The sequence below is a fragment of the Centruroides vittatus genome, unplaced genomic scaffold, assembly GCF_030686945.1.
Source record: "Centruroides vittatus isolate TY-2023 unplaced genomic scaffold, ASM3068694v2 contig_3071, whole genome shotgun sequence".
Lineage (NCBI taxonomy): Eukaryota > Metazoa > Arthropoda > Arachnida > Scorpiones > Buthidae > Centruroides > Centruroides vittatus.
In genome coordinates this window covers 115,208-131,763 of record NW_027121974.1, presented here as the reverse complement: position 1 = coordinate 131,763, position 16,556 = coordinate 115,208, and the positions used below count along the sequence as shown (strand labels likewise).

The 16,556-nt window shown below is 30.8% G+C and overlaps 2 protein-coding genes across 9 annotated transcripts in view; one reads left to right on the top strand and one right to left on the bottom strand.

The window, feature by feature from the left end:
• The first annotated feature begins 709 nt into the window (after positions 1-709).
• LOC136973007 (solute carrier family 52, riboflavin transporter, member 3-B-like) lies at positions 710-11,829 on the top strand. 2 transcript variants are annotated; one of them, XM_067267693.1, is made up of 5 exons: positions 710-852; positions 10,224-10,461; positions 10,524-11,192; positions 11,267-11,497; positions 11,568-11,829. In XM_067267693.1, the coding sequence occupies exons 2-5, from the start codon at positions 10,240-10,242 to the stop codon at positions 11,769-11,771; spliced, it is 1,326 nt and encodes a 441-aa protein (XP_067123794.1). In that variant the 5' UTR covers positions 710-852; positions 10,224-10,239; the 3' UTR covers positions 11,772-11,829. The 2 variants fall into 2 exon arrangements, with proteins under 2 accessions (XP_067123794.1, XP_067123793.1); XM_067267692.1 differs by lacking the exon at positions 710-852 and adding an exon at positions 9,818-10,042.
• The window catches only part of LOC136973006 (tyrosine-protein phosphatase non-receptor type 11-like), a 66,374-nt gene continuing 60,272 nt past the window's right edge, over positions 10,455-16,556 (bottom strand). For 4 of the 7 annotated variants that reach the window (XM_067267685.1, XM_067267689.1, XM_067267691.1 and 1 more), the window contains exon 15: positions 11,902-16,524. The gene's annotated coding sequence lies outside the window, so the exon portion shown is untranslated. Of the gene's footprint in view, positions 10,715-11,901; position 16,556 lie in introns of those variants that run through there. The other 3 variants (XM_067267686.1, XM_067267687.1, XM_067267688.1) reach the window with 3 other exon arrangements.

Genomic DNA, 16,556 nt, shown 5'->3' with positions numbered 1-16,556 from the left:
CAAATGAGGTCGCGACCCATAGTTTAAGAAGCCCTGCCTTAAACGAATAAACCTATTCAAGGCCTTTTCAATATCTGATGCGATTATGTCTTAATATTTTAATATAATCGTATAATGCTAAGCATCGAAATTAAAATCAATGTTTTCGTATATGTCATAATGCATTATTTATTTATATATAAAAACTGTTTCCGTTAAAGTTTGAAATAAATAAATATTATTACTGTATTTATTAAAAATGGCATTAAGTTATAATTGTTACTTTGATTCTTTTCTTTTTAAATAGGCCATAAATCATATAAATCAAAGTTCAAACTTATTTGTCCAAATTCCAAAATGATTATAAAATGTTTGTGCCTAAATACAAACATTGTACTGTTTCTTTTCGAAGAAAATAAACATTACGTATTTTTTAAAAATTAGTCTATATCCTTAAACGTAAAGAATCTGCTCAATATAATTTTATGCAAACTTATATGCAAAGATATAAATAAATTAATATATATAATTATATATTTGCATAAATAAATACATATTACATACCTTACATTAAAACACTATTTTTATCTCATATTTCATTAAAAAAATTTTCCGATAAATTTTAATTTTGTTTAGTCGATTAAAAACAATACATTAAATTATTATATAACATATGGCTTTTCTTCTTTTCAGTACCTCCATCTGGTGGTTAACATTATATAACAATAATTTATCTATTGTTTAATTTAAAGATATGATTCCTCAAGTACTGTACATTATCAAATAGGATATTGAAATCCGTGATTATATCCGGCAACATTACCTACAATATTCGACAAATTTCATAAATAGTAGTGTGACTTCTGATATCAGGTAACAAAAGTTTCAAGTTATTAATAATATTGATGTTTCTATCGATGTGTGACGTCATAATGCGGATAAGTACTGGCACGTGTCGCGACCTTTTAGCCTATATCAACACGTGTCTCGTGCCGTATTCACCGTCTTAACAGGAAAGCTAGAGTATGATTTTGAAACATTTATTATTTTCGGGATAAACTATAACTGTTGAGCAGCGAATTAAAAGTCTAGTACTTCTACTGGCAACATTAAAGTCTACGAGGAAAAACTATTTTAATAAAATAATTGTATTGTATATCGTACAGGATAGTTTTTAGTAAATGTTCAGAATTAGCCGAATATACCCGAATGTTTGCCATCTCCACTTACTAGTTAGAGTGGGTCTGTCACCCACATCAAAGTAAACAAATATGTCCTAGCTGTGTTCAGAACCGAGATTCAGACATTAAATGAACAGGCGCATGTGTGTACACATGAGCTCGTTACTTGACAAACAATTTGCAAGTAGTACATCTACAGGCAAACATTTCACTTCATAAATAACGAATGTGTAGCACCGGGTTAAAAGCGACAATAATTTCTCGATTACGTCAGCACACAAATCGCATAAATATTAAATTAGGTATGCGTTCCACGAATTGGATTTTCAAATTTCCATCGAAAATTTTGTAATCCGTTATTACTAAATACGAGACGTTAAGGAATTCGTAATCCGAAAGTACTCGTACAAACCGAGTTATGAATTTTTATTCGAAAATACTTGAATACTACCGCTAGTTTAATGCAATTGTTTTGAATTAGATCATTTCCGCTCATCACATCGATGTGTTTTCATATTTGTAAGTTTCGATTTATTTGTACGTATAGGCTATATAGGCTATTTAAGTGCTCATAAGAATGAAATTTAATTTAGTTTTAGAGATATAAATGTATTCATTAGAATTATGTGAAAATTTTACGTTTATTTTTGCACCTTTTTCTCTCGTAGGCACTAAGGCCAGGAACACACATGCGTAAAATTCGGCGTAAAATCTAGCATAAAACAGAAAGCGTAAAAATTTTTCTGAAATTTTGGCTGAAACAGAACTGAAAAAAAAGAGTAGAGCGTGTCTCTACTTTTTATGCCGTAAAATTTTTACGCCAAAATTCCTCCAATAAAGAAAAGTCTTTTCTGTGACGTCAAAGTCGACACGTGGTTTTTATTCTAACAATGGTAGCAATGAGGGTTAACCTTATAATTGCGACGGTCTCGAAAAAAAAAAAAAAATAAAAAAAAAAAAATAAATGAAATAGAGGGGTTTATCGAATCCGTTGGATCACATCAGTGTCACGTATAAAGACACTGCATTTAAACAACGTTTGCGGATGGCTATAGGTGTAAAATTTTAAATAACAGGTAGGTCTAGTAGAATCGATATATAGGCCTAGTGTTTAGATCACAAGTTCTTTATTTGAATTCGGAATACAAGTGTATTAATTTAAATTTTCTATATTATAGCAGAGGAAGCGGAGAAAAAATGGAAGGTATAAAGGGATAGATATATGAGAGGGACGGCCGGATGGCCGAGCGGTCAAGGTGGCTGCCTACCGCTCTGAGGGACCCGGGATCGAATCCGAACGGGTCGAATAATCCTCAGGAATTTTTCGGGGGGTGGTCCGTTCGGATATGTCGGGCCCCGTCCCTCACCACCCGGTCGCCCCATTGTGGGCCTGGCCGAACCCATAATGGGCCTTCTAAAAGAGGCCTCTTAGTGCCCACAGGGCGGAAAGAGTTAAAAAAAAAAAAAGATATATGAGAGGAAAAAATTAATAAAAATAGCACTGTTAGTGGCAGTGATGTTTCCTATTCTGCCAGAATTTTTATGTATGTGTGTTCCTGGCCTAAGACGGCCTTTATTTCGTGTTTATTATGCTTCGGTCAACCGAGTGGTGAGAATCTGATACTCACATCCCCGTGGGCTATCACCCAACTCGTGAAAAATTTCCGAATTTCGTCTGAACTCGAAACTATGCCCTTAAGCCCGGCGCAAACTAGTCGATATTGAAGCAAAGTGATGTTTTCCTCTTGTGATATTACTTCTAATGAACCAATGAACATTTCGTCGACCCCATTATGAATTATCGCTTGGTAGTTTGTTTTCAAATTGATGAAAATTAGCGATGGCGATTATGTTGCATATAGTTTCGTGTACAACCTCTTGGGTGTTTTTATTGGCAATGCATCAACTAATAAACGAAATATAAAATGTTTTTAGTTAATTCGTCTAAAAGTTGCACATGAGAACATCATAGTCATTTCATTAAATTGACTATGATGTTCTCATATGTATGATAATCAACCGAAAACTTTTTGGCTCGAAACTGCAGCTTGTAACCAAAATATTTCATTCCGAACGCGTCTCCGATCATCGCCCAAAAATCCTACTTTTTGGATCTGAGAATCGACAAAGGGTATGACGTAGAGTGACGTTACATGATGCTGATGGTATGACGTAGAGTGACGTATGAGCTATGTATGTATGTGTGAAAGTATGTGTATAGAAACTAGAAATGAAACAATAATTGCAACGAATTCGACATCATCATTGATTTCTATAAAAATTAGCGTGGCTATTAAATTTAGACAGGGACACAGTCTTCATTGTTTGAGTATTCTTGTTTGTTTGTTTTTGGACAGCCAAGTAGACGAGGATGTTAAGGTGTCATCTTACCGCTCTGGGGAACCAAGATCAAATCCCAAGAATTTTTTATGGGCGATCTGTCCCGGATATGTTTGACCCGTCCTTCACCACTTAGACGCTCCCATCGATGGCCTGGCCGATCCCCCTATGGTATTTTTTTTTTAACTCTTTCCGGCCAGGCCGACAATGAGGCGGCTGGGTGGTTAAAAACAGGACCCGCCATATTCTGTACCGAAAAATTCCTGATGTTTTTCGACCTGTCCGGATTTGATCCCGCGTCTCCCAGAACAGTGGGCTGTCACCTTAACCGCTCGATCAGTTGTCTGTCTCCTGCGATGGCAATGGAATAAAGGTCCTCTTAGCGTCCACGGAAAGGAGAGTAAAAAAGAGGAGTAAGAGCACTTAATATCGATGTACTAAACTAAGGTGTGTAATATTGCGAAATCAACCATAATAATCGTTTATTATTTTTAATTTCGTTGGATAAGAGTTTAAGGCGTACAGACTTATCTATCAGTATACAATGTACTGTACCAACATTGGAACAGCATGCCATTATTGGCTGCCAGATTACCAAAACGACCAAAGCATATACTGTGAGGGATTCGAATTAGAATCTGGATCGTATCCTTGAGAATCTTTCACAGGAAGTTTCGTTTACATTCTCCGGTCTCAATAACTACCCGGACGTCTCATTGTGTGTATGACCGAGTCCGTATGGAAATGTTTAAAAGCTCACTAAGAATCTGTAAGAGAGAGAAAGTAGCCATCAATTTTACATTCTGTTTCACACAGATGACACATTCACCATTTGATTGGTCAACATTAAATATATAAACATAACATTTTCAATAACCGCTGATATCATTCTCTAAATAATTTCTTTCGCTTCATTTCGTTTCAAGCAAAAGAAAAGGTTTAAAGAATTCTAAAATATTATTATAATATTACTACAATCTTTTGTGACACATACGTAGTACATGTATATTACGAGTATATATAGGCTATATATATTTTTTTTTATTCGGATGTTACTTTTTTATTCAAAATCTCGATATTGTGATTGGCCGAACCTACTGGTTTACTTGAACTGCTTTCGATCAGTTTACCTCAAGAACGTATTCAATATAGTTGAACTAATATCTTGCCTTGTGTTCCAAATCAACAGTGTATCTTCGACAAAGCCAGAAGATACACTTCTCGGCCCTGTGCGTTAAACCATCTTCTAAGGAACGAAGATGTGTTTCAGTACTTAGTTAACTAACTTTATAACATAAGGACTACAATTTGATAACTCCATTTCATTCGTACGTGAAATCATCATGACTGCTTTTTTGTGCCCTGTAGAACTATATTGCCCATATACATGTGAGACCGCGGATTTTAGCGGGAAAATCTGTGTAAATGAAAGAAAACTTTAATTTTTTTTTGTTTTTGTTCAAACTTGTTGTAAACAATCCCCGAGAGAAACAATTCCTCGCGCAACTAACAACAGTTAGGTGGGAAAGTTGACACTTTGCTGTCAGGAATTCGCAAGTCATCGTCAACAACCGACCGCTTCCCACACTAACTCTATAAAAGCTCGTGCAACCGAAACTTTGCGTGCTCGCATAGGAAGTTGTTTCTATATTTGTGTCTATCATTCTCCATGTCTAAGACCGGAATCCCGTCGGAGAAGACCTTCAGCGACTCTTCCATATCTTCGGCGACCGCCACACTTCGAGATATCGTCCAATCTCACCCCAAGAGGTATTTTGTTAGGATCTTTGTAAACTCTCTCTCCCGCACCGGCAATAGGCTTAACGCATAGCCGTCTTAGAATCTGTAAACTTGCATATGCATATAGTTGCATTCAAGCGTATGTTAACCGCATTTAATCTCAGTCTATCGTAGAATAGTTTGTAATCGCCTTATATGTTGTTCTAGGTATACAATAAATGTTTTATTTGTGAACCTGTCTCCTGTCAATCCAAGACGCCTGTCGACTTACCGACGCACCTCCCCACTCACTTTTTTCTTGCCCTCCTAGCCATCCGAAACGACAACGAGATCGGGTTTTGCCAACCCGTGCAGTGTAAGTGGTCAGCGAGGATACCCCCTGACTCTCTGCATATCTCACATACAGTTCAATGACAATACCTGATACTCGAGACTTTCTTCAAAGAAAAGCCTGTCATTTTATTGCAGCAAAGATGGCGAGATGTGATTGATATGAATGGCGATTATCTACCAGGCTGAATTATAATCGTTGTTGAGTTGTCAATAAAGTTTTTCTCAAAATGTCTAAATTTCACATTAACAGCCTGATAAAATTCTGAAAAGTGTAACAATATTACTTCTGTTTGCTCTTTGTATTTTCGTATACCAGAATTAATTATATATTGCCAGATGATATAGATAAGGATAAAACATATTTGACAAAACTGATATAGATAAAATATTTTTAAAAGTATTACACGAATACAATGGAAAATTATTATAGTATTTGAATATCACTTTATACGTTGTTTGATATCGTTTGCTGTCTTGTTTGTATCTTGGTATATTTATATTTAATCTATTATATTCACAGAATCTATTATTCATATATTATCTATTGTATTCATATTGTACATTTTCACGATTATATTCAAAAAAGAGTCCAGAGGATGACAGAGCACCAAATAAAGAAGCTTTTACTTTGAATTCAGAGTTTAACCTCGAGTCCAGATATAATAAATGCCATTATCTGAAAATGTTATTGTTTTAATATTAGTAAAACGATAAAGCGTTTAATTATAGAACTTTCTTTGACAAGTTAACGACTAATTCTTTTATATATTGTACGCTATTGTATCAATACTGACTTGCGTATTTTATAACAGTGTATTTTATTTTTACTATACAAATTCATTAAGTCATCCCTTAGTTTAAAAAATTAAAAAAATTTCTTTCAAGGCAATATACTTGTTTGGCGAAGTCGATGCGTCATTAAATGATTTACATATAGTATGGCTTCTTCTTCGAAAACACACAGTTTTATTTCTCCCCGAACACGCTAATATAATGCTTAATTAATAATAATTTTTGAAAAGATACCTAATAGTTGAACTATGCATTATCATCGGGCCGTCGAGAGAGGAACTGAGGATTTTCCCCCGGATGCAGAGAAAATTTGGGGGTTCTCCTCCCTATAAATCGAAGGCCGAGCGGTTAATTTGATATCAAAGATATGAGTATCGAAATATACAAGCTTCGAGAAACGAACCAAAACATACGTAATAGGTAAACAAGAATAACGAGAATGAATTATAGTCGCGTCCAAATGTATCAGTACCAAAATGCATAAATACCCATGTAATAAGCAGTATCTAAATGCAGCGGTTCGTCACGTAAGTTTTAAGATATTAAATAGAATAATTGAACCATTAAAATATAGTTGTTACTGTTTAATTTTTATAGATAATGTCAAACTGTAGACAGAAAACTGAGTTTGTTTGTATATGGCAACGCAACTCGCGGACGATCTGTTGAGAGAATGTCTCCCGGAAGGACTTTGTGGGAAACTGCCTCTTATTTACAAACGTGAAGAAAACCCCACGTGACCAGCCCGTCGGCGAGGCGCGAACCCACATTGAAATGACTACATTTTTCAATGTTGATATCACTTTATGCGATATCTACACACTGTAAATCCTTTCTCACGCAAGTATTCATCAATGACATATATTTTCGCTAGTAAAAAAATGATTCATTGAATAATTAGCTACGATCATATTACCAAATGTCCGTCACAAAATGCACGTTCCATGACGGGCAGATTTCGAGCAGTTAAGGTATCAGCCTATCGCTGTGAGGACCCAGGAACGTGATGGAAAACCCCTGGGTTTTTCGCTAGTGGGCAATCTAGATATATTGGGGCTCCCGTCTCTCATCATTCGGCCGTCCGATTGTGTCCTGGCCGTACCCATAATGGGATTACTAGATTCTCATACTGCCCACAGAGCGGAGTTGAAAAAAGTATAAGTAATTTGAATTTCTGTTTTCCATAAAGGGATATTCTACATTTTCAGAAAACGGAAGTTTTCTTTGTTTCCTGTCTCAAATTTTCCGCAAGTGAAAACTTTACTGTAGTTTCCACTTGCTTAATTATGACACATTCACGCATTACTAGTGATATATCTCCGTTCTCTTTTGGTTAGCGCGAAAAGTTGATTTTTTTTTAAAAACTTTTTTCGCCTTGTGGGCACTAAGAGGGCCTCTTTTAGCAAGCCCTTTATGGGTTCGGCCAGACCCACAATGGGGCGGCCGGGTGGCGAGAAACGGAGCCCGACCACCCCGAAAAATTTCTGGGGATTTTTAGATCCGTCCGGATTCGATCCTGGTCTTCCAGAAGCAGTAGGTTAACCTTGACCGATAGTTGATAGGTTTATTTACTTCCGTTTAGTCTGAATACAACTATTTATCTGTAGATTGTGGTTCTATTTTTCTCTATTAGTAACCCAAAACTTTGTCCTTCAACACTTGAGTGAGATAAAATTAAAATGATTAGAACTAGAATGGGATTATCTTCGTAAGTCATCATTTATATAACCTTAAGTTAATCAAATCTGTAATATATATATATATATATATATATATATATATATATACATACATACGGTATAAACTTACCTAAAATGTCGAAAATAACTTAAAAGAAATTAAGGAAGATGGTCTTAAAGATAATATTCTGTTCTCTTCTCGAATTAAACGCATATACTCTCGTTTTTTTAAAAACATTTTTACGACTAATTACAACCAAAAGCGTGCTTTGAAACAGTACCCGAGAGGCGCCCTATTTTAAACTGCAGACATCGAAAACGCATGCGCGTTTCTTTCATTCTTTTGAAGTACGAACGCTTGTGAGAAAATAACTGAACACACGTTCTCGTCTCTTTCCATTCTCGCGAAGTATGAGCCGGCTTAAGGGTTCACCACTTGGACGATCTGCCGAGGGGGAATGCCTCCCGGGAGGACTGGGAAACCCACGACCAATGCTGGAGTGGTTATATCCACTCGGCCATTGTTAGGCCGTTAGGAAATAAGATTGAGCATCTCATTGCAAACATGACTTACTTAATAATGAACTTCAGTATTTGCAATTATACAAATTCCTGTAGTTAAAAATATATACACGTACTCGCACGATCACCACTAAACAACAAACGGGAAGGATAAGTTTACACGGCAACACAGTTTTCTTGTCTTGCGTATCGAGAATTTTTTTTTTCAAGTTTTGTGTAAACACGTTTTTCGGAAAAGTAAACATGAATATTTGAAAAATGACATTAAATATCACTGATATACAGGAATTTCAATATTTTATCGCAGTTTGTTGTTATTAAGTTTTGAAACACCTCTTATCAGTGATAATTGATTTTAATTGTTTAACTCTCACTAAATAAATCGAATGATAAAATTGTACAGAGTCCATTAATACCTGATCAGTATTTATCTTGAATAAACTGAGATTTTATTTTAATACAGCGAAAGTTATAGGCATTAATTGACTTCTGCTTGCCGTGCCAAAACGAAATGATTTAGCATCGGAAGGATAAGAACAGTTATTGACAATATTTCGTTTTTAATGGAAAAATACTATTTAATCTAAGCTACCTATCTAATATCTGCTGCGTGCAAGTTTACCAAAATTTCAATAATCCAACAACTCGTTTCAAATGAAATTGACTGCCGTTGGTTTGCTTATCCAGCTGTATTAAAGCCGCTTTGCTAGCCAATGCGTCCATATTTTAAAAAAATCTCGCCGCCCTGTGAGCAATAAGAGGATTTTTTTAGCAAGCCAACTATGGGTTCGACCAGGCCCAAATGGGGCGGACGGGTAATGAGAGACGGACCACCCCAAAAAAAATTCCTAGGTTTTTCGATCCGTCAGAGTTCGATTCCGGATCCCCCAGAGCAAAGACTCCTATCTCAATCGCTCGTACAGTACATCCAATCGTCTCTCATAGTATATCGGAACTTGAAGAGCCATTTTAGAGAGAATTTACAGATTTTACTTTAAACTAAATAAAACATGCACAGTTTATCGTCATATCTTCATAAGATTTCATGGCAACATGAAATTTTACTATATCAAATTAAATCAAAAATTTTATCAGTTGTGTATAATTTTTGTATGTCCAAAAAAAGTTATGTAACTATTTATCTAATGACAATTAAAAAGATAAAGCTGATAATAAACAAGTCCAAAAGATCATACTTTGAATCATCATTGTACATATATAATAAAGACATTCCTGTTTCAAAAATTCTTATAACGAGGCTCACTGTTGTGCAGAGTATAAACTTGATTTTGAAAACTTGTTTTGATTTCCTATTATAATTCGCGGAAGTGTTAGCGAAAATATCGATTGAACTGATTATCACAAGTATGATTAATATTAAAATTTCAATTTTTATCTACTTTCCAAAGTTCAATGAACTTACAGACTAAAATCAATTACAATTTAAACAGCAATGGCTGGCATTAAATATGGAAGGTGAGCTTATTTGTCATCACATTTGAAATTTGTTTTCTTTAAAACTACACAACTAAACATAAATCTTAAAACTACATGTACAGAGCAGAAAATATAAATTATTCTATATTAATTTATTTTCGTAATTAAGCAATAGACTATATTATGAAATTAATTTGTGAAATTGTCGTTCTCTTTCTAGCCTTTCAATTTCCAGCATGACTGAGTTTGGTGGAAGAATACTACTCATAGATATCCTAGCAGTCTTTTTTGGACTCAGTTCTTGGATGGAAATTAATGGTTTATGGGTAGAATTACCTGTTCTGATCCAAGTATTGCCCGAAGGATGGTCACTAGCCTCTTACATTGTAGTCATCACCCAGATAGCTAATTTAGGACCAATAATTTATACTTTGGCATGTAGAAAATGGTCTTCCAGAGTAAGTATCTTTATTTACTACAGAAGTATCACAAATTATTTACACACAACTTTTTCCGACAGAAATTGGAAATACCAGTGATTTATTTTACATTATTAATTGGAATCACTTCGTGTTTCCTGCTTACTTTTCTTTGGTCAAAAACATCTGTTGTTTTTGGAAAACTCCATAGTACTGCACTTCTCTCATTGGCATTTCTTTTGGCATTTGTGGATTGTACTTCTTCTGTTCTATATCTACCTTTTATGGCACACTATAAAGAAAAATATCTTTTATCTTACTTAATTGGTGAAGGTATGAGTGGTCTTTTACCAGGAATAGTGGCATTAATCCAAGGTGTAGGAGGAAATGCAAAATGCAAATTAGTCAATAATACAAACACAACAAAATGGATACAATATTCTGATCCACCTTTGTTTTCTGCTGAAACTTTTTTTGGAATTTTAACTTTCTTGATGATAATGAGTGGATTATCTTTTATCTTCCTTCATCTTCTACCTCAAATTAAAGAAGAAAAAGTGATGTCAACCACAATTGAATCAATTATTTTCAAGAAAAACTGTGATGAGAATTTCAACAGTCAGTCATCTGAACAAAGTACTTCATCTGAAACTCAAACAAGAGTATCACTTGTAAAGTCTCGTGTATTAAATAAAAGACGCTTTGTGATACTTTTAGCATTTCAAGTATTTTGTTGTGCTCTGACAAATGGAATTCTACCAGCAATACAGGTAAGCAGAAAAATAAGAATTCCTCTAAGCAAAAATAAGAATTCAATAAATGCAAAATATATGAAATTTTTCAGACATATTCATGCTTACCTTATGGAAATGTGGCTTACCATTTATCAGTGACTCTCTCGAGCATTTCTAATCCTTTAGCATGTTTTGTGGCTATGTTCTTTCCCACAAAGTCACTGTCACTCCTCAGCTTGCAAATGGTAATTGGTACAGGTTGGTCTATTTATATAATGACAGCAGCAGTGACAAGCCCATCACCTCCTCTAATACACACAACGGCTGGAGTAATTTTAATAGTTAGTATATGTTCTTAAATTTTTTAATTTTAATGTACATTTCTTTCTAACAATTTCATTTTTTGTTTAGATTTTATCTTGGATATGTTTTGTCAGTTTACTCTCTTATGTTAAAGCATGTTCCACATCTATCTTACGTCAAGAAGGAAGTCATTTTGCCATGTTGTGGTGTGGAGGCATAAGCCAAATTGGTTCTGCCACTGGAGCTCTTATTGTAATGTTATTAGTTACTTTTACTAATACCTTCCAATCGTATAATGTCTGTAAATCATAACTTGTAGAATAAAATGATTAGTATAAAGTCAACAAAAGTTTTTGAAAATTGTCATTAAAATATATAACTGTATTCAGATTTTGAAACTAATCTTAGAATCAATAACAAACAGTTTAATAATCAACAACTATTTCACAAAGAGACTCTTTATTATTACTATCATTATCATTTGACAACATTCCAAATATTAATAGAAAATACAAAATATGAATACATAAAAATTAATTTTTTTCTATTGTTAATATAGCATTAAAAAATAAATTCTAATTTATTAAGTGAATCTGAAAGCATACTCTTACTTCCAGCAAAAACAAATTTTAAAAAAATATATCTTCTGTAGCATACTACAAATATTTTTCATATGTAACTTAGTAATATTTTAAGTTACATATTAAATGCATAATTGTGACATATTTGAACAGTATTTTTGGGTATTGAATATTTTTTTAAGATTTTATATATAATCTCACTATTTGCAATATAAATCCATAGTTTTATGTTAAGTAATATCTCCTAAGAATTATTATTAATTTCACCAGGTCTACAGGCATTCAAATGACTAAATAGAGGACCTAAGATTTTTAAAATATTACTTTTATTAAAATATATTTTGATCACAGCTTATTAGTCTGTAATTAAAAAGCAATTAAAATTTTTAATTGCTTTTATTTAACTGCTTTGTATCATGTCCTCAAATTTCATCCACTTCTAAATAAGATAATGTATTCTAATGATGTCTTAAGGAATTTTACCCACCACCCACAATCCTTCCAATTCCAAAATTTGATAAACAACCAAATGTAGAATTTAATCATGAATGGATGTGTGTGTAAATGCACTGTAGTGATGTGGAATGAATGAGGAGGGTACAGGTAACTCCACTCTCAACCATTCCCATGTTGAAAAACATGGCCAATAAAAGCAATTTTTTTTATTTTACAAATATATTAAATTAATTCTCATTGTTTTAATGATTTAAAACATATATTTTAATCTTTTTATATCAGAATGCAGTTTTGCTAATTTTATAGTCACAAAAAATAAATAATAATAATTTGACTGAATGACAAGGAATTAGGCTATTTTTTTGTTTATTGAGATTATGATTATTTTCAATATAAAGATTTCTGTTGATAGAATACTGAACCTTTTGAGTAAAAAAAAATATACAGCTTTATTTGTCATTAAAATAGATGAATAAATATATAATTTATTGAAAAGCTTGGAAATTATTTGAATGCCTTTGAGCCTGACAGACTTCATATAAACTCCAGAGATATTACCTAAAATAAAAAGACTACAGTTACCCTCCAAGTTCTCTCAAAATAAATTCATTTATTATAGTTGTGTCACATTACTTTTACCAGTTTATCAATGCAATAACGTAAGAATTTTTTAATGTTGTTTTTAAAACAAGCTGATAAACTTAAATTATGATTAATACACAGAATCAACTGAAAAATGACTTTTATTTAACTGTTACCTTTTCTGCACTCATATAAACATCTATTATATCATCTGGCAACACATTTTCCCCTAAAATCTTTCATAAGGAAATTTATTGAAGATACAAATTTAAAAATAGTGTTTAATAATAATTTTTTTAAATAACAAAAATTCAACTTAAAATATTTAATAATTGATCTAATTATTATTTAATAGTTTCTGCTTGTTTCATACAAAACTTTATTTTTAAATTAAAATCATATATCATTTACTTAAATTTTTGGAGTTAACTTTAATCAGATATCTGATTAATCCAAAAATTTTAATGCAATCAAATATGCACACACATAATTTTGATACTCATATACAATTTCTTTTGATATACATATCTATCTAATGATCAATCAATAAATCAATTTTGATATTATTTTCAATTATTACCTAATATTTATTAAATAATTAGAGCATATCTATGTAGAGTTATTCTATTTAACTAACTTTTTATAATTTAAATTCATTCATAATGGGATAAATTAAATAGTAAAAAGCATTGCAAGATATGAATAAAAACTCTGAATTATATAACATAACCATCATTATTATTTTTGATACTGAAAATCTAGAATTTTGAAGTTTATCTAAATATCATTTTAATAGATAATAATAATATATTTTTACAATTTTTAAATTTTAATTTTAAAGTAAATGCACAAAACTACATAAAATTTTGATTTAAGCATGTATATTTGTTCAATGGAAAATACAACAAAGGCAAATCATCATAAAAATTTAACAATATTTGTCATTTTATTAAAATTATATGAAACAAAAACTCAATTGAAGTTGATTGCAGATTATTATTTTATTTTATATTGAAGAACAACAAATCAATTTAAACTAATTCAATTTAATTTTAGAAGCTGTATTGAAATTGTTTATTTTTTTTGTATTATATAACAACAAAATTTGCAAATATTATCTGCCATAGTTCTTTCGTCATAATGAAAAATATTCTACAGACAACTTATTCCTCAAAACAATTTTGTTTTATAACAAAAATATTTTTACACATTATTTCATTATATTATAATTAATATATTTTTATTTCTTTTAGCCCTGAAAAATTTATAAATTTCATAAATCTTTTATTTAAATTAAAACATATAGAATACTAAAAACTTATTTTGAATCAAAGTATTCTATCAAAGTATTTGTCTATCAAATTGTAAATTATTAATATGCATATTTCGAGTTACAAAATATGAGTCTCTTTCATGAAATAAAGTTATGTTGTGTGTGCATCAAGTTTCTGTGTAATTAAGCTGAATATTTCATACAGAAGAAAAGCTGTAAATAAATTTATTATCTAAACAATTCAAAAATTATTATTATTAATTTTTCAAAACAGTTTATTTAAACTACAAAAAAAAATTTCTTTTATGGATCAACAGATCTTTCCTAATTAATTAAATTGTGATCTTATCTTATTGTTAATGCTATAATTTAAAATATTTTGAAGGAAATGATCACATCTCTGATAAACAACATATATAACACATTTTGACAACAAATATAAATTTTCCTAATAGAAAAGAAACATTGTTAAATTCTAACTTTAAAAAATATTTACAATTGTACTATTAAATCATAATATCTAAGATGTATATATATATATATATGTAATGCTTGTAAGTATATATCTATGCTTATATTTTTAGTATCAAATAACATATCTCAGTTTGTTAGATACATAATACAATCCTATTTTTGATTGTAATCTATAAGAAAATAATTTTAGGATTAGCATAAATAATAATATACAGAGTATGCATTCTAACATTAACTTCTGAATAAAACAATTTTGTTTCCATTGGCCAGATTTAATTTAAATAATAACTTTTGTAAATTTGGCATTTTTCAAAAATTATTCTTTGCAATGAAAGTGTGTTTATTCTTAGGAATAAACACACTTTCTATAACCATCCAGATTTAACTTTATAACAATATCCAAACAGATAAATACTTTCTTTTTTTTTATGATACACCATTAACATTTGACCAAATATAATTCAAACACCCATTTTTCAGAATAAAATGAATAAATAATAACTCTCAATATCAAAATAATCATAAAATGCAAACTCTGTTTCAAAATTGTAAAACTAATATTTATTATAATTCAATATAACTGATTTATATTCTGATTTCTAAAAAATAATTTTAAAAATATAAAAAGCTAGCATATATATATATGCTCAGCATCATATCACAGGTATAATCAGTATTTTAAACTAAAACTTTTGATATCTTTTTTGATGGCTTTGTTATACATAGTTCATAAATTGATTTATAATATGAAATTAATAAAAAATACTTATCTATCAAACAATATATAATAATTACTACAAGAATTGCTTTCAGATAGCAAAAATAAACACACAATTAACTTTTGAGAATTTTTAAAATTTCACAGCTTGTTTCTTGAAATCTTTACATATAATATTCAAATAATATTGAATATTATAAATTTATTTTACATTTTTTTCTTGGGCAAATTATAGTCCATTTTTTTCATATTTATCAAAAATCAAATATTAAATACATACATTAAAAAAAATGTTCCCAATTTGAAATGCAGGAATAAACAAATACAACATTGTTTCTTTTAGTATATTTCTATGAGTAAAATTATCACAATATTTTTTATTCTGGACAATTTTATTTGATAGTTATTGAGAAATGGTCCAGATAATTTTATTAAAATAGTTTTTTTTTAATACATCCAAATTAATAATTTATTAATCAGTTTATTAATTCAATATTATTTTAACAGGATCAAAAAACAGTTTAACAATTTAAAAAAAAAATCACAACAGTTAAAAATAATTGTAAATACAAGAAATCAAATATGATCATAATCATCCTCTTTCATTCTAATAATTTATCCCTCTTCAATTTACAAATGTTTTTAAATTATATCTATTTTTTAAAACAAATTTTATTTTGTTATAATACAGTATTTTAAAAATATACTCAATTTACAAAATAGATTCTAAACTTATTAAAAATCAAAACTAACAAATGGAACTCTTATATATATATATATATATGTATGTATGTATATATGTATGTATACAAGATGCATAAAAGTATATTTTCTGTACAGAACTGACCAAACTGACTGTCCAATCATTATTAGTAGATTTATAAGAAGCTTCCACAATATGTAAGCAATAAACATCTACATCTTAGATGACAGTCTTGCTAGTTGTATAATAACTATTTAGCAGAGCACAAATGTTCTAGCCTATATTAAATATACACAAAAACAGAAAGCAC